The following is a 20,495-nucleotide window of genomic DNA, read 5'->3' as shown; positions in this document are numbered from 1 at the left end:
ATCATGGCGGCATGTATAATTGTTGAAAAAAAAAAAACTATCGAAAAAATAATCATTATATCTGCACTCCAACGTGCGAAAAAGGAAAACAGATTGAATAGTTATATTCTACCCGAACGGCAAGGCGAGCTGTAATTTTCTCTGGTGCAGGAAAGTAATTCATTCTAATTCTCGAAGAGTCGGGGAGCCCCCACCGACGTCGAGAAGAGACGCCATCTTTAAACTTCGCGCCATTCCGGGCATCCTTCCAGACATTAGTGGACAGAATTCTCGTCCACGGTTTACCCGTCGCTATTCTTCTTGAAAAGAGGAGCCGAAGGATCCCGGGCATATTTTCTTTCTAAAGTGCACAGTCTGCCAATAATAACGAACTAAAAAAACCTAAAACCAGTCGCGTCGATTAGCATCAATCGCTTAATTTGTATTCAATTATTGTAACTTAATTTCTAATCTAATCCTGTTTATCGCTTAATTTGTATTCAAATTGTGCACGGTCGAAAGAAACAATTGCACGGGACCTTCCGGCGGTATTATCATCAGGGATGGCGCAAACCGTGGGCACGCGTAAACATTGTTCCCAGTTCTCTTGAAATATCTAAACATCCCCATAAGACGAGTCCCCCTGCTCTCGTCAAAGCGATCCGATCTCTCCGTCGAAGCCGCTCTCGCTGGGCGATCTCAAGGATCGAGGGCGAGCCCGGCGAACCCCCGACGCTTAACCCCGCGCCCATAACTCTCTCCTCTAAGAAGAGAGTGCCATTCTTCTGGGGCCCTTCGCAGCATCCTTCCAAGTCGGGGCTCCGAGAGCGCATTTACGAGATGCCCTATGGAAGCCGAGTGGAAGGTACTCGTCGCTTTGTCCTCCGGAGCAACGTGCCTCGACTCTCCTAGGCGTCTCTCCTCTCTCCGTCCTCCTCCGCGGGTTTCCCCCCTCGCCGGTCCTCGTCACTCTGCGTCTCTCTCCGTCTCGTCGGTCCTCTCTCTCGCCCCCTCGGTGAACGTGGCCGGCTCGCCGGGGGTGACGTCACTCGACTTCTCGGATCTATCGGAGGGGAAGGGGCCTCGGGTAGATCGGGCTCCGTCCCTTGCCGGCTGGTGGGAGGTTCTCCGGAGCTCCTCGAGTTCCTCTCATCAGGTACGCGACCACGGTGTCGCCTGCAGGTAGTGCTCCGTCGGTGCGCCGCCTATACCTCGGGTTTACCTGCCATTGGTGGACTGGCTGGGTTTTACGAGGCATTACCGGATTTTCCGAGGGATCGCCGACCTGGCCCAGGACCTATTCGTTGAGCATCGTCAACGCGGGAAGCTGACACCAACGACCGTTGGATGGGAGTCACTAAAAGGGACACGCCGAAGACGCTTAATTGGGGAAACATCCCTTGGGTGATAAGGTTGGGATTTGGGCCCTCGTGGTGGACTTCCGAGTGAACAAGAAACGAAGACGCGTTGATCGGTGGTACGTTGGTTTTGTCGGTGAAGAGGTCAAACCGAGACGGAGACTAGTGGTCCCCACTTCCGGAGTTCGTGCAGAAGGCGCTTGGTCAAAGGGCAATCACGCAATAAGCCCTAAGTGTCGTGTAGGCGGTCTCGGGGACGCGGAATGGTTCTTCTCTCCGGTAGCCGCAGATTGCTGGGTGCGTTTCTCTAATCAGGGGAAATGATACGCGATGCGTCCAGACCCTCCCACGTGTGGGTCATTTTCTAGTAATGAAGTCTTCTCGGTGTCTGGGATGTGGTATCCAGAAGGGCAACGGATCGAAGAGAGGCAAGGGGCTGATACGTTCCGGGTCTATCCGGAAGTGGAGAGCGAGGAAATGAGGAACTTCGGGATGACACGTGAGGTCTTCGATGGGACCAGTCGCGAGCACGTGGCGAACACGGCTGGCGGAAGAACGAACAAGAACCAACGGTGACTGGGAGGTCCTTGCTGATCATTCAGCTATTATCCTGAAAACTATGGAATGGAAACACCTTGGGCCGATACTTTAAGGACGATTCGCTGGTTTTGGGGCTGAATTTAGTTAACGATCGGATTTCGTTTTACGCCGATGGTGCTTTATCCAGACTGGAGGTCCGCAGGAGCGAGGTGTCGCAGTGGACTTCTTTTGCACGATATGTCGCCATTTTTCAGCCGAGCTCCCCGGCGAAAGGAGACGGGGAGAGGAGCTGACCTTCGGCTAGTATTTTCTCTCACTTCTCCCGCCCAAGTTATGCGCCGACGCAATTGTTATTAACGTTCGAGTAACCTAGAGCGTGTCGACCGTTCTGTGCGTTTGGGCGGGCAGGACCCTTGTAGGCCGGGATCTGCTGGATATCATCGCTACGGGAGTCCTGGGAACATATTTATCTCCCGGGGTATATATGTACGCATAAAAGGAAGGTCCAGAGATCGCTCGAATATAACGCAAATGGGCTTCCTGGTCGAGCAAGTTCCATCTGGAAGGAGCTGGTACCATTTCGAAGGCGATTTATGTCCTTGTCGGCATTCGCTGGGCAGCTAGCGGACATTTCCGAGGAGGAGTCCTCTTCAAGGGACTCCGATTTCATTCCTTGGAGATCGGCGCACTCCGAGATGATACCGGAAGACATCTTTGCCCGGTCCGGATCGCTCGTAACCTTTTTATGTTAACCGAGCAGCGCATGTGGATTTACTCGAGTGATTAGTTTCTGAAAAATCGATGACTAGCTGAAGTGACTCCTCGTTACCCGACAGAGTCGTCCGATAAAGAGTTTGGATATCAAAAGGTTGACGAAGAATTATCGGAAAATGTTGAAGTGGATCAAAGTACGGCAGGAGGTTTCGCCCTCGTCCGCTGGGAACCAAACGCCGAAGGATGTCTCGGAAGTCGAAGTTGAAGTCAAGGCTGAAGAAGAGGAAGACAGCGGCATGGAACGAGAGGACTCTCCAGGGATTGATTCGAAGAGAGTACGATAACTTAAGAAAATCATATAAGAGGTGTCGGGCCGGTCTTTTCGGCGTTCCCAGGGAAATTTTTAGTCATCTTTAATGGTCGAAGCATTGAGGGTCTTTTAAGTACTTTCTTAAGTGGCCGGCGTGTGAAAGCCCTCGAAACATTGCACATGGCTCCTTTTCCTGCGTCCTTTGGACGGTACTCATTCCCGACTCTCAAGTGGCTCCGTCAAGAGCTCGATTATGTCAATTTTCATTCACGATTCCTTGGGCTTTTCGTTGCCAGCAGGACTTCTTATCCAGTCACTACGACGTTAACAATGTCAATGATAGAATTCTATCGAGATTCCACTGAAAATCTCCCAAGGCTCTTTATTTCCACTCGCCGATAATCCTTCCATGCGTCGCAACTCTCGTTGCAATTCCTCTCGTCGTTCTTGGAAACGTTCGAACCGGTGAATCCTGATTATTCTATTCTCGTTGCACCTGGTAGGCACTCTTCTAGAGTCTTGATTAGCGCTAGGCTTGACTCCGACCATTGTAGAATTTCTATTAGCCACCTTTGTCCTCGGTGCGGTACAAATGCTCAAATAATCAAGCAATTATTTCAACCTAACCTTGATAAGATACATTCGTTGAAACATCCTTTATGGATTAAAAAAACGTTCAAAACCACAAAGGAAAACTGAACGGTCCAGTGAAAGTGTTTCCTGCCAAGTGGACGCATCCTTCTCAAGGATCATTACGACCTGTATCGATCATTAATAGAGTCCGCGATCTCGCCTGCATATTATCGCTTTCATTCATCATTTTCCCTGGACAGGAAGCGTGGCCACGTAGTTCCGACGCGTTCCTTTTTTCTCTTTTCATTTTTTACGTTTCCTTTCCAATCGCGACTCTTAACCACCTTCCTAGCTTCGCGACATCTCCATACGCACCGCGTGTACACACGCGGGGGTAATGGCCATGTCGGTACACTTCCGCAGGTGTTGGTAAAGAGACAGGTACGCCTTTCATTCAGGAATTTCATACGGGAAGTCGGACAGATGCAGTTTCCCGATTTTTCTGATGCTCGGGTTTCGCACCTAATGTCCACTTTCTACGGTAATTTCGCTTGCCGGTAGTCTATGTGCAATTGCGCTGCAGGGGTTGCGATGAAAACTCGTTTGTCTCGATTACTCGACAAGATTTATCGATGGTAAGTCTAGAAAAACGATATTGAGGTTCATTTACTTTTTAAAGTCTGGTGATTTTCCGATAAATCGATGGACTCGTCTATCGGGAGGTCGAGGATTCTTCGGTCGTTTGGATCATCGACGAAAGATCATTAATAGCAAACGATGGTTAAGGAGAATCGATTGCAGGCTTCCATGCATCGTCGATGCCCTTCGGAGTTACGTAATTTAATCTGCGGTGCACCACCAGGTGCAGATCAATGACTTCTGCTTAGATTCCAATCGACGTCGCCTCTCTCGGATAATCGATCGTCTCTCGTCCTGCGTACCGAGAGTAGCTAACCAAGGGATTTCGAAATTCCTCCTCGTTATGGCGTTTAACGAGTCGTTAAAATGCCAAATTGCCGCTAATGAGTTCCCAGAGAAATAGCCTGCTTATAACGACACTCGTCGTGGAGTACGATTAAATCTAAACGATCGGCACTGCCTTCGATGAGTCTTCCATTATTCCGTTTCTCTGAATAATTCGTCAATGAGTTTTCAATAATTTGTCTTAATTAACTACAGACTAAGGACGGTAGGGGGTATGGCAATGAAGCTATTAAGACGTTAATCAGCACGCTTTGAATTGATTAAACTCCGTTTAGTCAAGACTTGTAATTGATTGCGAATCGATCGCTAAGTACGAACGCGCTCGCTAATTTCCTACGTTATTTCATTTCAGGATCTCTTCTCGCAACTGCAGTTCTCCCAGGAGAGTGCACTGCCTCCAGATGCCCTGCGACGTGCACTTGCCGAGAGTTTCCTGGATCAGCAGAGATTCCAGCTGGGCTTCATGGACGACGCGGCGGAATGTTTCGTAAGTGTCTGGAACCAGTCGCTGCTGGCGAACAGATCGGTTCTCCGCGATTGCACCGAGTCTCCTCTCCCGGAATTAGGTGACATTTCATGCGCCGATATACGATCAAACGCTAGGACCAAAACAAAAAATTCCTCACCTACTCCTACCGTCTAAGATCATCCAAGACCATCCAAGATCAAAATTTCTCATCGAACGCCGAAACCAAAACGAAAGTCCTTCACTTACACCGACCATCTGAGATCATCCAAGGAACATGATTTTCCATCCAACGCTGAAACTAAAACAAAAGTTTCCCACTAGTCCCAACCATCAAAGACCACATCTGAGATCATCCGAGGTAAGCGGTCTTCCATCCAACACCGAAACCCAAAGAAAAAGAATTCTCGTATTCTCCGACCGTCTCGGATCGTATAACCCCATCTTAGATAAATGACGTCTCATCCAACGCTGAAACCAACACAAAAAATTCCTCACTTACCCGGACCATCTAGGCCCATCCAAGACCATCTAAAAGACCTGGATTCCAAGACACCGTAGACAACCACCACCTCGACCTGCCATCGGCACGAACCCGTTACCGGCGAAAAGTCACTACCATCAGCATCCGCGTGTCTCGATCTCTCCCGAACCAAGCATTTACGGTACCGTTTCGTTCCTCTTTTCAGGAAAACATTTTGTTGCGCATCCACCTGCACATCGCGAGCGGCGAGGCCGAGGACATGTGCAGCGCCCGGCATTGTGTGCCCCATCAGAAGTTCGCCATGACGCTCGTGGAGCAGAGCGTTTGCGGTGCCTGCGGTGCGACTTCCGAGCCGCTGCCGTTCACACAGGTAAGTCGGATGTATCCTCTCCTTCCGTCGTAACGGTACACAAGCCCAGGTAACCGTAACAGGTAATACTCGGAGTTGGGGTCCACCGATACCGCGCCAATAGGTGCACCTTGGGACCACCTGTCGTTTTGGTCTCCTGCGAGCGGTCGGGGTGTCGGCACCCACGCCCATTTTTGGTGCCACCTTTGACTCGGACCAAATTTCGAGGAACCGATCCAAGTCCCAGATTCTCCCATCCCAGGTCCGAGAGCACCCTGCGGCCTTTTTCCCACGTTTTGGTCCACGCAGGTAGGACCTTTTGTCGATGCCTAGGCTTTTGCCTAGGGTGAACGCCAGGGTCTGCTAATCTTTGTCAGCGGTGGCAAGGTGCCGCTCCAGGTCTTTGCACAGCTTTTCTCAAGACCCGTGGGTCTTGGTGGATGAGACCTTGGCCCATGTGGGAACAGGGCCGATGGGTGGTACCTTGTGGCGAAATTGATGATCATGCCAAAACGTGAAAGAACCTTTTGTAGGGCGGATCTGGGATTTAGGCGTGGGTGCACGTATCGGTTCTTGTTTCTCGCAACGTCGTGAGAAATGGACGGTTTAATTGGTTAAGGAGTATTGGTATCCTGGTTTGCTGATTTGATGGTTCCATCGAAATTGATGATCGGAGCTATGCCAAAGAACCTTTTGTAGGGCAGATCTGGGATTTAGGCGTGGGCGCACGTATCGGTTCTTGTTTCTCGCAACGTCGTGAGAAATGGGCGGTTTAATCGATTAAGGAGCGTCCAAAACTTTCTGTCCTGCTGATTTCATGATTCAATTGAAATCGATGATTGTAACTGTGCCAAAGCGTGAGAAATCTTTTTGTAAGGCGAGTTTGGGATTTAGGCATAGATACGCATGTACTGTTTCCTGCAATGTCTTGAAAAGTGGACGGTTTAATTGGGGAGTACCAAAGCTTTCCGTCTTCCCTGATTTGATGATCTCGCTTAAATTGAGAGTCGGAACCGAACCGCAAACGAACCTTTTGTTGGGCAGATTCGAAATGTAGGAATGGGCGCCCCATACCGTTTCCTGTTTCCTTGAGTATCATGAGAAATTAACAGTGAATTTCAGGAGCATTAATGATTTCCTTCTCTGCTAATTTGCTGGGGCTTACCGTCCTTGATGGATTGCGACATCTCCTTCTTTTTTTTTTTTTTAATGTTTAGTTAGTGTATTGGTGCAATTATTGGGATGGTCTGTATGAGCTTGATTTCGGGAGCACGTTCGTCAATTCTACGCATCTTGGGGAAGGAACCCTAAACAGGTGTTGAATGGCACCCAGGAAGAGGATTAGCTAATCAGGATTTAATGGCTCATTAGATGCGGTTCGGCCAAGAAACGGGGGATGCCGCAATTTCTTTTCGTTTCGTCGTGGATTCGTATGTGAGCCCTCGCTAATCTCGCTTTAATTAAACAGGATCTTACAAAATTGCTGGTGGCGTTACCTCCAATTCGTGTACGCGGGACGTTGGATTCAAGGAGTGACGACCCACTTTCCACATTTACATCTAAATACGAAGATGTTATCATTTAGATTATGTCAGATCGTTGTCGAGATTAACGTGAATCCGTGGCCTCGTGTAAAAACTATCACAATGAATTCATTATCGTCAATACAGATCCTCATAAAAAATACCTGATTCCTGTACATAGAATTATTCCTTACCTATAGACCTAATGACTTGTTCATATGCAACTAACTTGAAAATTCTTGCAAATTTTTCGTGACCATTATTTCGCTTCGCAAATCCTCCAATTTCAGGAGTACCTATAAGCAGGGTGTTACGAAATCGATTAATACAGTTTACCTAGCAAAAACCCTAGTTGAAAGTGGAGTCGAAAGGTCCTGTACTATTTTTTTTCCTCTGCAGTACATAGTTTATCTGTAACAATTAATTGAAACATAGCCGCGGTCTGCGGTCTGCGATGTAAGGAAAAGGCAACTTACGGTGGGGTCTTAGATTCGCTTTTAACTAATTGATGCGCCTTGTTGGCGGTATTAATTATTACAGGTTAACTATGCACTGTAGAAACAATAAATAATACAGTATTTTTCTGTTCGATTTTCGGCAAGTATGGCGGTGGGCTCTTTTGCAACACCCCGCATACCGTGCACAACAAATCGTCGGTAGAATTGTCCTGGGCACAGTTAGACCGCCGATATCTCGGTCGTCAGGACGAGGACAGTGGAAAAAGGAGTAACAAAACTCGTTACGATCCGCATCGGTCATGGCCGATCGCTTTTACTCTCTCGCAACGCCTCGCATGGGGAGCAATACCGGCGGCGATGTTGCGTTGCCGATGAATTTCCTAAGCCTAGAAATTCCGGTCATTATTTGCGGCTTGCAAATCCCCGCCACCCGGTGATTTCACTTAACCGGAAGTGCAGGATGTTATTCGACGTTCAGTTAACTCCGATATGCCGGACCTCGGAAGAAACTATCCAAAAAACGACCAACACGACTAACTCGCCCAATGAAATGTGGAATACCTAATACAAAATGGCTTTTTCCGATAATTCCAGATGGTCCACTACGTGTCGGCTTCGGCCCTGACTGCTCAGGCTCGTCAGACTCCGCCAGCATCCCGGACCAGTCCGGATCTGTTCGGACAGCTGCTGAGAAGAGCCGGGGGCATGGGCGACATTCGCGACTGTCCTGTAAGTAGCATCGCTTTGGAAGATTTTTCGGGATTTAGTCATAGGCGCGGAAGGGATAACGAAGGTCTGGACCGAAAAGGGTATAAAGAATCGACGCTGGGGGAGGCGCGGACCGGTAGGTCTGCGGTTCTTCCTCGAATCTCTGCGGAGCCGCACGAGTGAATCAGGGTGGTCGAAAGATGAAAGCCGGAGTAGGGTATGCCGCAATGCAAGGATTTATGGATGGAGGCTGGATTTATGTCCGCTCCCGGGTGGGACGTAGATACACGTTCAATGAGTTACCGCATTTTTGCAGCGTTCTTCCTTTTGCCCCGCTTTCGGTCCTATCTTCTGAATCCTGGCGACAAGTCGTATTTTCACGGCACTTTTGATTTCCTAATCTAAATCCCGATGTCGAGTCACGTTTTGCTGCAGTTCCGGTCCGCGCTTCTAAATTTTCCAGGTTATCGGTTAACACAGGGATTTCCATATATGCGGCTCCAGTAATCATTTTGGAGATATTTCATTTAAAAAGGGAAGGAAATTAAATCACTCCTCCTAGAGGTGGGGAGTTACGTGAGATGAGTTTGACTCATTCCTTAATGATCATTCCGGATCTTCCTCGAGGGTTTTCTCGGGAATGAAAGTACGTCAGCCCGTGGCTTTCTCTCGGCGACACCGGATCCTGGGCCCGCAAGGTTGCGAATAACGTTAAGGCGGAAACTAAATTAACCATGAGAATTGCCAAGGAATTCTACGCCAAGGTTCTCCGATGCTTACGTGTACGTCAATTTCGCGTTTCAGAGCTCTTGCGGCGCGAAGATTCAGATTTGCCGAACCTTGATGAACCGTCCGGAGATTGTCTCCGTTGGCGTCGTATGGGACAGCGAAAGACCGTCTTTGGAGCACATCATGGATGTCTTTGCGACAGTGGGAACATCTTTACGTCTGAGCGATGTCTTTCACAGCGTCGTAGATTCCCGTTGGGGTGCCACTACCGTCCACAATCTCGTCGGTGTGGTCACCTACTACGGGAAGCATTACTCCACCTTCTTCTTCCACACGAAGCTGAAGGTAATAACAGAAGAAATATACCCTATTACATGGATTAACGCATTTCCTGCCAGACCAAATTTCGACGACTTTCCGGTTACGCATACGTGGGTCGTACATGCCTAACATATCCCACTATAGGCGATATTTAGACATCGATACAGTATTTTCTAAAATATTTTATGAAAATGTTACATATAACCCTCCATGACTATCATTATGTATACTGCTTTCCTTTCATACCTGGATCCATTTTATCCAGATCCACTTTTTCATCCCTTATGAGCTTTTAGACAACTTGAAAGAATCCAGCGCTACTTATCGAGATCCCTCCTGCGTTATCCACTAGTCTTTAATGTTAAACATATTAAAAGTTCCTCTTCAATATCATTGAAAACATTTACAAGAAACATTTCAGTTGGAAATTTCTCTTGTGTCCGAAAAGACCCACGGGGTCACGGTAATTAATATTGAAAACATGAAATAGTCTGAACGCCCCACGCGACTGGGAACGCATTAATATGACTTATTGTCGAAACTTTAATGATTATTTTAGAATAAATATATGCACCCCTTTTCGTATTTAGTTTCAATGGCGATGATGGAATTATCAATGACTGTCGTCCATAGGTTTGGATCTACTTCGATGACGCGACCGTGAAGGAGATAGGGCCACGATGGGAGCAAGTCGTGGAGAAATGCAGAAGAGGTCGATACCAGCCACTTTTGTTGCTCTACGCGACTCCTGGGGGGACACCCGTGAATACGGAAAACGCCCCAAAAGTGGTGACCCCTTTTCCGAACGGAAACGGCCTGAAGACTCCCCCGAAGAACACCGCGAGGAGGTCCATCACACCAAGTCCTGAAAAACCCCCGATCAACAATACCGCAAGACGTGCCATAACTCCCAACCCCGACAGCCCCCCTCACATTTACACCCAGAGGAGGATTTACAGCGAATATCAGAATTTAACAGACATCCAGAATAACATATTTGGCAACCAGGTACGTCATCTTGAACACATGAATTCGTTTAACTATGAACACGTTAAATATGGCATCGACCCCTGAGGGCGGACTTGAAAAAAAAATTGTACAGCCTGAATGGAACTCTTGACGATATGTCGATCCCGTGGAATCGACGGCATATTTAACGTATTCGTTTATCCAGAACGACACATTTAAAGGATGAATGATGTGATCAAGCAGTTAGTTAAATCGGTATGTCGTGAAGGGTTGAAAGGTGCTCATGGGCTGTTGACTAATTGCACACAGGGTGTGGACGTGGTGGACGGAGACGCGGAATCAAAGTACATAAGTAGACGAGCGGTCGAGACCGTGATGCAGCAACAAAAGAAGCAGCAGATGCAGCTGACGCGGAGTTTGAGCGCGGGTTCAACTCCGCAAGATGGAATTAGCATTCCAGACCATATGAACGTGCCCAGACGACGAGATTCCGGAAACTGGTCGGGCGATCGTAACAGCGCATCCTCCAGCTCGTCAACCACCATGGAGAACCCCTATTTATACATCGTAAACAAGATGCAGAGGAACTCGGGGGTGCCCAAGAGCCCCACCAGCAAATCCGGGGAGCTCTCCAGCAGCAGCAGCGGCCACTATGATGCTGGTTACGACTCTTACTCTTTGTCTTCCACCGATAGTCTCCCGCTTCAGCAAGGATTGAAGCATAACCTGCAGGTGAGACCACGCTCTTCGTTTCTGACTACCTTCATCCATGCAGCCAAATGATGGAATTTGGTCGCCGAATTTGGACCCTACCCTTTAGGACGCGTTACATTGTTTCATCCTTGCAGCTTGCACAAATTCCGGAGGGCTATCAACCATCTTCCGGGGACGACTGCGAGCGCCTCTGCAAAGAGACCGACGCTCTCCTGGACAAATCTAGGGCTGCCGAGGATGCCGGAGATCTTGGTACTGCCGTTGCCCTGTGCAGTGCTGCCAGTGGGAAGGCCAGGGCTGCCATGGATGCTCCGTACAATAATCCCCAAACGATAACCATCGCGAGGATGAAGCACAACACCTGCGTGATGAGGACCAGGAGTTTGTACAGAAGGATCCTCCAGGAGCAGGCGATAGCTAATGGCGAGAAAGAAGGTTCGTTGGCCTCTTGGATAGGGGGAAAATGGTGTTCGGTTATGGGTCGGGTTGCTAACAGTGATTGCGTTTCAGAAGGAGCACCGGAAGGCAGACACAGCAGGGAAAGCAGCAAATCCGGACAACACTCCCGGCAAAGCTCCAGGGATAAGGGGAACCACTCTCGGCAGAACAGTCGCGAACTTCTGGTGAACACGCCTGCTGTGGTGGACAAACCGGCGACAAAAAGCATCGAGATTTACGCGACGTTGCCCAAAAAGAAGACTCTCAGAAGTAAAGCAACCGCGGTGAACGTCATCGAGGACGAGGAATACATGCTATACGATCGGCCGACGCAAAGAACCGGCCTATTTGGCCGCGCAAAACGCTGCGAAGACGAAAAAAAAGACAAGAAGAGGGCCCGAAGCGAAGAGAGGAACAAGAACGTATCGAAGGATTTCTCCGTGGCACCGTCCACCAAGAGCTCGCCTGCCTCCAAGACCAGCAAAGTGGAGAAGACCAAAGATGCGGAAGGCAGTGCAGTCAAGTCGACGCAGAGCAATGGGAACGTGTCTGACCCGAAGCAGGGCAAGAAACAGCACAAGATCAGGCGAAAGTTGCTAATGGGTGGCCTGATCAAAAGGAAGAACCGGAGCATGCCCGACCTCCGCGAAGGACAGGATGGCCAAAATGTGGCGAATTCGGAGGTGTCGTCGAACTGTTTGCCAAAGCAGTCCGTGGACGACTCGAGTGTTGGTCTGAAAGGCAACGAAGTTGGGCAAACTCTGAGTGGATACTTGTCGGAGGGGCACTTGGAATTCGCAGGAAATGGAAATTCCACTGGAAATACGGGGAACCCGAATCTGGAGAGAAGTCGATTGATGAGGAAGAGCTTCCATGGTAGTGCCGGTAAGGTGTTGCACGTGGCCAAGGTGCCACCGCCTCCACCGCTGCGAACCACTTCACAGCTTAGCAAAGCTAAGTGTCCCGGAGAAGTGCGTATCGAACAGGCAGAGAAACCTCTCTACCCCATGACGGACGGAGGTGCCAGGAATTCCGATCAGGAGCAGAAAACGACCTATTGGAACCACGCGAATCAGGGCAATCTCTCAAACGTGAACGTGCAATCCAGTAGGAACTCCAACTACGCGGACTACTCCTCGGAACTTCATTCCCTCCCCTTCCTTCCGTCCTACCAGACGACGGAGCAAACTTCCTCAGCGACGACGCAGTCCAGCTATTCCAACAAACCCAGAATACAAGACGACGTAGTCCAATACGCCAATGGGATCCTGTACGAGCCTACTTTCGTGGTTACCCGAGCCGACGTCCACAGTGAACAGAGCCCGGTGAAGCAACAACCACCTCTCGATCCTCTACCTCCATACCCTGAGAACGTTTCCCACTCGAGACAACCCAGCGAGGAGTTTCCGCCACCTCCTTACCCATCCATTCATCCAGTGTCTCACTCCAGACAAGCCAGCGAGGACTTTCCACCTCCGCCACCTCCCATTGACGACTCGGCAAATTCCCAACCACCTCAGGACGACACGCAGCAATACCAGCTAAACGGCCGGACTCAGCAGCAATTGGAAGCTCAGCAGATCAGTTGCTTGCTGGCGCAGTTGCAGCTGAAGAGAGAACAGATCCTCGCGGCGGAGTCCGCCGAAGAGAAGAGATTACAAGATGAGGACGATGATAAGACCTCTAACGAAACGTGGCTCCGGGAACTCCAGGCAAAACAGGCCGAGAGAAGGATGAAAAAGCAAGGATCTTTAGACTTGAATCAGGATATACCTAAAGTTAGGCAATCGATGATAACCTCCACGGCGAGCACAACTATTACCAGGAGGACCAGTGACCTGATGATGAATACTCTTAACCCGCCACAGGATGAAGGACGAGATGTTCCGGATTGCGCAAAAGTTGTGACTTCCTCGTCATCCGTTAAGGACATGGCTGCCAGATTCGAGCAGATCAAATTGCAGCCCGCTGCCAAAACCGAGGCGGAAGTGAAGATTCAGACAAAGCCGCCCAGCAGTTCTCCATCCCCGGCTATGGATATCTCTCAAGACATCCAACAGACCGAAGATATTAAACCTGTTAAATTCTCTTCAGAAAACGTACCTGCTTACGTCAAGACGGATATTCAACCTGTAGCCGCGAGTCCCAGCTTCGACGCCACTTCTGGCCAACATAACTTTGTTCCTACAATGACGTCGGCTGCTGGAAACAATGCCAACGGCAATCATGTTCAAGGAAGTGGACTGAACGCCGCGATTTTATCGATGTCTCTGACATTACCGCATGAGAACGGTCTGCCGGTTGATTATCCGGAAGATGACATCAGCGAGGTCGCCATGCAGAACACTATACAAAACACTACGATTTTACCAAACGAAGATGACATCGCCCCTAGAAAGGTGAAACGAAGAATCGGGAAGAAGAAGAGCGTTTCTTTCTGCGATCAGGTGGTGCTCGTCGCGACGGCAGAAGACGACGAAAAGGACTCGTATATACCAAACCCCATCTTGGAAAGAGTGCTGCGCTCAGCCATGAACAAGCCGGAAACTGCCCAAGTGTTGCGAGAGATCAGAAGCCTTCAAGAGGCTGAAATGAACCGCGACAATCCAACGCCGAAGTTTCAGCAACATACGCTGCCGCTGAAGAGCGAAGCTGATAGCATTCCGGCAACGCCTTTTCAGGATCAGCTGAGGAGCGTCAATCCAGTTTCCATCTCTGACACTGTTCGACCCACTTTTGGAAGGCAGAACTCGAACGAATCCGTCGGTTTAATTCAGGATGCGAAGAAACACTTCGGAGTCTTTTCCGAGGGTCAGGATGTCACCAGGGAGACGTATTCGGCAACGCCGACGAATTCTGCTAAACCGCCGACGTCCTATTCGCCGCAACTGCAGCAACAACTGCAACAGCAGATCCGTTACCCTCCTCAGAATGGTTATGCGCCATATCTGCAAGCGCAAATTGGGTATCCGCAAACGCAGACGTCACATCCGCGGAATCAGGTCGTGCCCGCCTCCCAATCGCAAAAACCAGCCAGTCCGTATCCCACGCAGATGCACATTCAGTACCCACAAACCGGTGGAATCCAACAACAGAAGCTGAATTGTCCGAAGAATACCTATCAGAGTAACTATCAGACAATGGAGCAGCAGCACAACCAGATGAACAAACAACTTACCGCCCAACAACAACAGTGCGCCGTGAATCAGAGGATACCGAGCCACAATGCAAGCCCTATCACCGTTCAACATGGACAACAGTTTACGTGCCCGCCAAACCAGTCGCCAAATCCATATCAGCAGTACTCCTCTTCTCCTCAGGGTCAATATTCTCATAGTTCCTATCAAAGTTTCCCCTATCAACCCGTTCCCCAGATCAACAGGTCAAGCCAACAGCCCTTACCTCAATACCAACCTCCACCTAACCCGACGGCTGTTTCATATCAGCAACAGCAGCATCAGCAGCATCAGCATCAACAGATCCAACACCAGCAGCAGCAGCACCACTCTCAACAACAGTCTATCCAAAACTATCAACAGCGACTCGATAACTATCAACGACTGCCACCTTCTCAGAAGGTGGATCAGCAGAACGTCTTGGCGCCCAACCAGACTTATCCAAATCCTCTCCAAAACGGACAAATCCAGTCCAACATGAAGTACCCCACGTACCAACACCCACCGGTACCCAAACAGACCAAACAGGTGCACTTCCAACCAGGGGCCAAGAACTGCGCACCTACACCCCAGTCGACGTCTTCCATCCAGAAATCCTCATCCATGGCGACTTCGGCGTCCTCGAGGACTGCTCCTTGTCACCTGTGCAGAAAGAAACAGATCACCGAACCGGCGATCTACTGCACCGACTGTGACTACTACATGTCGCGCTTCCGACCTAAAAATTAGGACACCTTCCACCTATGCGAATTAGGACTCTTCTAGAGATTTATACGAGCTTGGACTCCATGTTACGCGGATTCAACATATATTCCCGTCTCTAGCCAACCTCTCTGCAAGCTCTCCTACCGACATGTTAAATTCCATACAATTATATTATGCCATTGGAATCCCGAGGTTTTCCAAGTTTGCCTCGGACATTTCTTTACTCTTGACTGAATCGGATTTAATATTTGAAGTAACGCTCGATTGCAGCTTTCTCGTTTTTACAATTTCACTAGCTTAGGCGGCTCGGGGAATTCAAGCTGCACTCGATTATTCGAAAATGAGTTGCGAGTCCGATATATCCTGGCTATGATCCCATCGGCGAGGAATTAGGCTTCTGGGAGCAGGAACATGATTTCACGCGTCTCGAGTAAAACGACTAACGCAGGTGCAGAGGATGGAGTCCGACGCGTAGCGCGTTTCGTTATAATTAATTGCGTGCTTTGTACAGATGTTAAACATACTTTTAAGACCAAGTCGTGTATGAAAGACCTTCGTCGCGCAGCTACTGATGTATTACCGTCGACATGAGCATTTTACAGTATTCGACGCGTAGGTTAGACGTACTTTTTATTCCGCGGTCGTGGCGAATCATGGAGGTCATTGCGACGCGTCGTTCCCTCGTAATGATCCATCATCCTTGATTGGTCGCATTCTATAATCACGTGGACGTGTAAATAGAGCTTTTGATTTAGGATTCCGTTACGTTGCCTTACAAAGACGTAGATCGCTCCGTTAGTGCTTATCGCGTATCAATTAGAGCGTTAGTAGATTAAGTTGACAGGGTGAATACTTAAGTTATGCATGTCGATCGCCCGACCATGCATCGTTTCGTTTCGATAGAACAATGTCGCGGAGGAAAATAGAGGGGCAGATGTGGTTGCCGGAATTGTGATACTAGCGATGCTACGTAGGATCCTGTGTTAAGTTAGAGAGTACCTTTGTCGCAGGTTATTTCGGAAAGGTCCTTGCCGAAATTCGGACGACGATTGGAGGCGATGGAAGCAACCTGATCTCGGAGGCAAGCGCGGAGTTTATTTTACGTTATCGTTAGATGTTTAAAGTTACACAGCCTATGTATCGCGTTACTTGCGAGCCTATCCGTGTGCTAAATCGATGTACAAACTTTCCTTTTATATTTTTTTGCATGAGTATTTTGTTTTAAAAATACTTTCGACGTTAATAAATGAACGAAACCTTCTGATGAATCTGTATTGGCGTCTCGTATGCCCTCTTGTCAGTTTTGCATGGTAGGGCGTTACCTTTCATTCTAAAAATTCGGTAATGAGACAATTATTGTCACGAGGTGCAGACACTTGTCGAGTACCATAAAATCTGACTCACGCTTTCTCGTAACTAAGTTAAACAAGTTGATAATACCATGGGACGATGGAAAATGAACCTTTAGGCGCACTTGTGCCATTTCTTCAAGATTCGGTAAAGAAACAATTACTGTCAGAAGGTGCAGGCAATTGTCGAGTACCATAAAATCTGACTCACGCTTTCTCGTAACTAAGTTAAACAAGTTGATAATACCATGGGACGAATGAACCTTTAGGCGCACTTATGCCATATCTTCAAGATTCGGTAAAGAAGCAATTACTGTCAGAAGGTGCAGGCAATTGTCGAGTACCATAAAATCTGACTCACGCTTTCTCGTAACTAAGTTAAACAAGTTGATAATACCATGGGACGAAGGAAACTGGAAAATGAACCTTTAGGCGCACTTATGCCATATCTTCAAGATTCGGTAAAGAAGCAATTACTGTCACGAGGTGCAGGCACTTGTCGAGTACCATAAAATCTGACTCACGCTTTCTCGTAACAGTTAAACAAGTTGATAATACCATGGGACGAAGGAAACTGGAAAATGAACCTTTAGGCGCACTTGTGTCATTTCTTTAAGATTCGGTAAAGAAACAATTACTGTCAGGAGGTGCAGACACTTGTCGAGTACCATAAAATCTTGCTCACGCAAGTTGACCGGAGGAGAGGTCTTCGATGCGCGGACGGGGCAGCCGAGACCAGAAGTCCTGAAGCAGCACTTCATCCTCGAGGACAGGAGCAACGAGGAGGCTGCCCTCCTCGTCGTCAAAATTGGAGCTATCCCCCTTCGATCCGAGTAAAAAACAATGATCGACATTGAACCTCCCGTCACCGATAAGTCCGACCGACGACGAATTCCCTTTTCTGGGATGTCGAGAAATGTTCACTTTTCGTCCCCTCTTCGAAATCATTTTTTTTTTCTTTTTTCTTTCTTTATTTGTAGACTCGTGCGCACTGCAACAAACCTTGAGGTAAAATGAATACGAGGGCATCGTTTCTCCGGTATCCCTTAAAGGTCCTTTTTTCCTAAATTACCTGGACATCTGCCTTTCGATAGATCGTTCTATTGGCTGGGTTTTCGGCCACTGTAACGCTAACAAGGAAGATATCTCAGGTCGATCTCTCCGATTTCATTTCTTTTATAATATGTTATAGTAGACTAAAAACTAAGCGACACGTATTTTTTTTAATTTCCCATTAAACACTTTAAGGGGATGTAACACCATCCAAAGTAAGGATGTCAAGGGGCGATTTGGCAGTTTCACTCACATGAATATAACATTTTTTAACCAATCCACCTGGAAAAGCTCTCCCATAACGGGAAATGAAAAATATAGTTTTCTGAATTAGAAGAAAGAAAACTTAAGAGGGGAGCCACCCCTCACAGTCCTTACTTTGGATGGTGGTTTCACCCCCTTAAAGTGTTTAATGGCAGATAAAAAAAAATACGTGTCGCTTAGTTTTTAGTCTACTATAACGTATTATAAAAGAAATGAAATCGGAGAGATCGACCTGGGATACCTTCCTTGTAAGAGGGGATGTAGACGTCTTATCATCGGACTGATTATCTTTGAACTCCGAGCTCTTCCTTTTGCCGGATGCCGGGGACGATACTCTTCCCTGCTACTCAATCGGAAAATAATCAGTAAATCGAATTTTTCAAAAACGTCCTCACCCTCCGACGAGAACGATGTCTCTCGTCTTTGTCTATCATTATCGCGGTTCGGATGAGACCAAGTCGATGATTGCAGCTCTTAACCTGGGCGATTCAAATGCCGCGTCAAAGGATTCGCGTAATCCGACGTCCTCGTCGGATCTGAAACTGCTGGATGAATAAAATTCACCCTGGTCGATAAAAACGACGTCGGAAGACGTGGAATTCCCGAAGCGACCAGAGATTCGGTCCTTGGAGGCTCCTTCAGGATTTTGATAACCGGAAGGACTTTGTTCCATCTCCTTGTCAACGGCCTTCCTCTTCGGAACTATAAGAACCGAAAACTCGATTTTCGGTTCTCGTAGAGTCCAAGGGGGAAGGCCATTTTTTAAACCTGAAGATGGGGAAGTTTTGGAATTCCGACTGGCCTTTCGATTAATCGACGTCCCTTTGATGTTCCGATAGAATCCACGAAGAACTTAATCTCGTTTATGTAGGACTTCATAAGAAGAATCGCGACTTAGAACACCTCTCGGAAACTTCTTTCCAATTCTGTGTTCTCGTCCAGGTCGATCGGTTCCTTTGAGTGATAGAAAAGAATTTCTTTTCGGTCGATTCAACTTTGCCTCAATTAACGTACAATCTGCTATTCATAGGAGCCCTTGATTTCAACAAATTCAGGGATCAGAGTTTTTTAATTCTCCTGGAGGGAGAGCTTTCAAAATCTTATACTATCGACGATATTTCAAAAAGATGAGGCAAGGCTTTAACTTGAAAAATTTGTATCCCTTGGATAACAAATGAATAATGAATTTACGTTTGAATTTCCTGAAATCACGCGTGAGCTTCTGCTCCGTCATAAATTTTCATATTTAAATTTCTTTTTTAAAGACCAATAATTACGATATCTTTCGTTGATAGCATTTGTTCATTATCGAGCATGTTTATATGGGTCAACTCCTTCGTCAAGATTTTATCTAAGATCTCGTCGTCCGTGCAAAAGGCTCCGACGAGACATCTCGTTAGATTTGTAAAAAATCTCGACCAAAAAATTATATGGACCATCAAATCATGCATGTCGATCATGCATTGTCTCCGTCATAAATTTTCATATTTAAATTTCATTTTTAAAGACCAATAATTACGATATCTTTCGTTGATAGCATTTGTCCATTATCGAGCATGTTTATATGGGTCAATTCCTTCGTCAAGATTTTATCTAAGACCTCGTCGTCCGTGCAAAAGACTCCGACGAGACATCTCGTTAGATTTGTAAAAAATCTCGACCAAAAAATTATATGGACCATCAAATCATGCATGTCGATTCCCTGACGTTTCATCGTTTCGTTTCGATAGAGCAACCTCGCCAAAGAAAAGAGAGGGACAGATGTAGTTGCCGCATTTTTGATACTAACGATGCTACGTAGGATCCTGTGTTAAGTTAGAGAGTACCTTTATCGCAGATTATTTATCGAAAAGGTCCTTGGCGAAATTCAGACGATGATTGGAGGCGATGGAAGCAACCTGATCTCGGAGCAAGCGCGGAATTTATTTTACATTATCGCTAGATGTTAAAAGTTTCACAGCCTATGTATCGCGTTACTTGCGAACCCATTCACGTGCTACATCGATGTACAAACTTTCCTTTTATATTTTGTTGCGCGTGTTTGTCTTAAAAATACTTTCGACATTAATAAACGAACGAAACCTTTTGATAAACGCGTATTGGCTTCTCGTATGACCTCTTGTCAGTTTAGCATGTTAGAGCGTTGACTTTGACCGCGTCCTGTGCGACCTCCGGTGGAGGATGCAGACGGCTAATGCACTTGTCACCTGTTACAACTCTGGGCAGCCGGAGAACCGGCTGAAAAAGTGAAGAACTACTCACAAAAACTGCAAAACCCTGTATCTCCTCCGAAAAAAATCGCAGCCACTAGCTCGAGAGATCAATTTAAGC

The 20,495-nt window shown here is 47.6% G+C and overlaps 1 protein-coding gene across 3 annotated transcripts in view; it reads left to right on the top strand.

Annotated features, from left to right (window-relative positions):
- The window catches only part of LOC105703178, a 95,342-nt gene extending 78,585 nt beyond the window's left edge, over window positions 1-16,757 (top strand). The window contains exons 4-11 of one of the 3 annotated variants that reach the window (XM_012431349.2): window positions 4,811-4,945; window positions 5,614-5,778; window positions 8,333-8,467; window positions 9,251-9,520; window positions 10,130-10,504; window positions 10,775-11,197; window positions 11,314-11,614; window positions 11,690-16,757. In XM_012431349.2, coding sequence (XP_012286772.1) covers window positions 4,811-4,945; window positions 5,614-5,778; window positions 8,333-8,467; window positions 9,251-9,520; window positions 10,130-10,504; window positions 10,775-11,197; window positions 11,314-11,614; window positions 11,690-15,522 — 5,637 coding nt within the window. In that variant the 3' untranslated portion in view covers window positions 15,523-16,757. Of the gene's footprint in view, window positions 1-2,654; window positions 2,927-4,810; window positions 4,946-5,613; window positions 5,779-8,332; window positions 8,468-9,250; window positions 9,521-10,129; window positions 10,505-10,774; window positions 11,198-11,313 lie in introns of those variants that run through there. The other 2 variants (XM_023432443.1, XM_023432442.1) reach the window with 2 other exon arrangements.
- The last annotated feature ends 3,738 nt before the right edge of the window (window positions 16,758-20,495 follow it).

This window comes from Orussus abietinus, unplaced genomic scaffold (assembly GCF_000612105.2).
Source record: "Orussus abietinus isolate OABI.00-Male unplaced genomic scaffold, Oabi_2.0 scaffold305, whole genome shotgun sequence".
In the NCBI taxonomy this organism is placed as follows: domain Eukaryota; kingdom Metazoa; phylum Arthropoda; class Insecta; order Hymenoptera; family Orussidae; genus Orussus; species Orussus abietinus.
The sequence above is the reverse complement of the archived record's forward strand: the minus strand, read 5'-3'. Positions and strand labels throughout refer to the sequence as shown.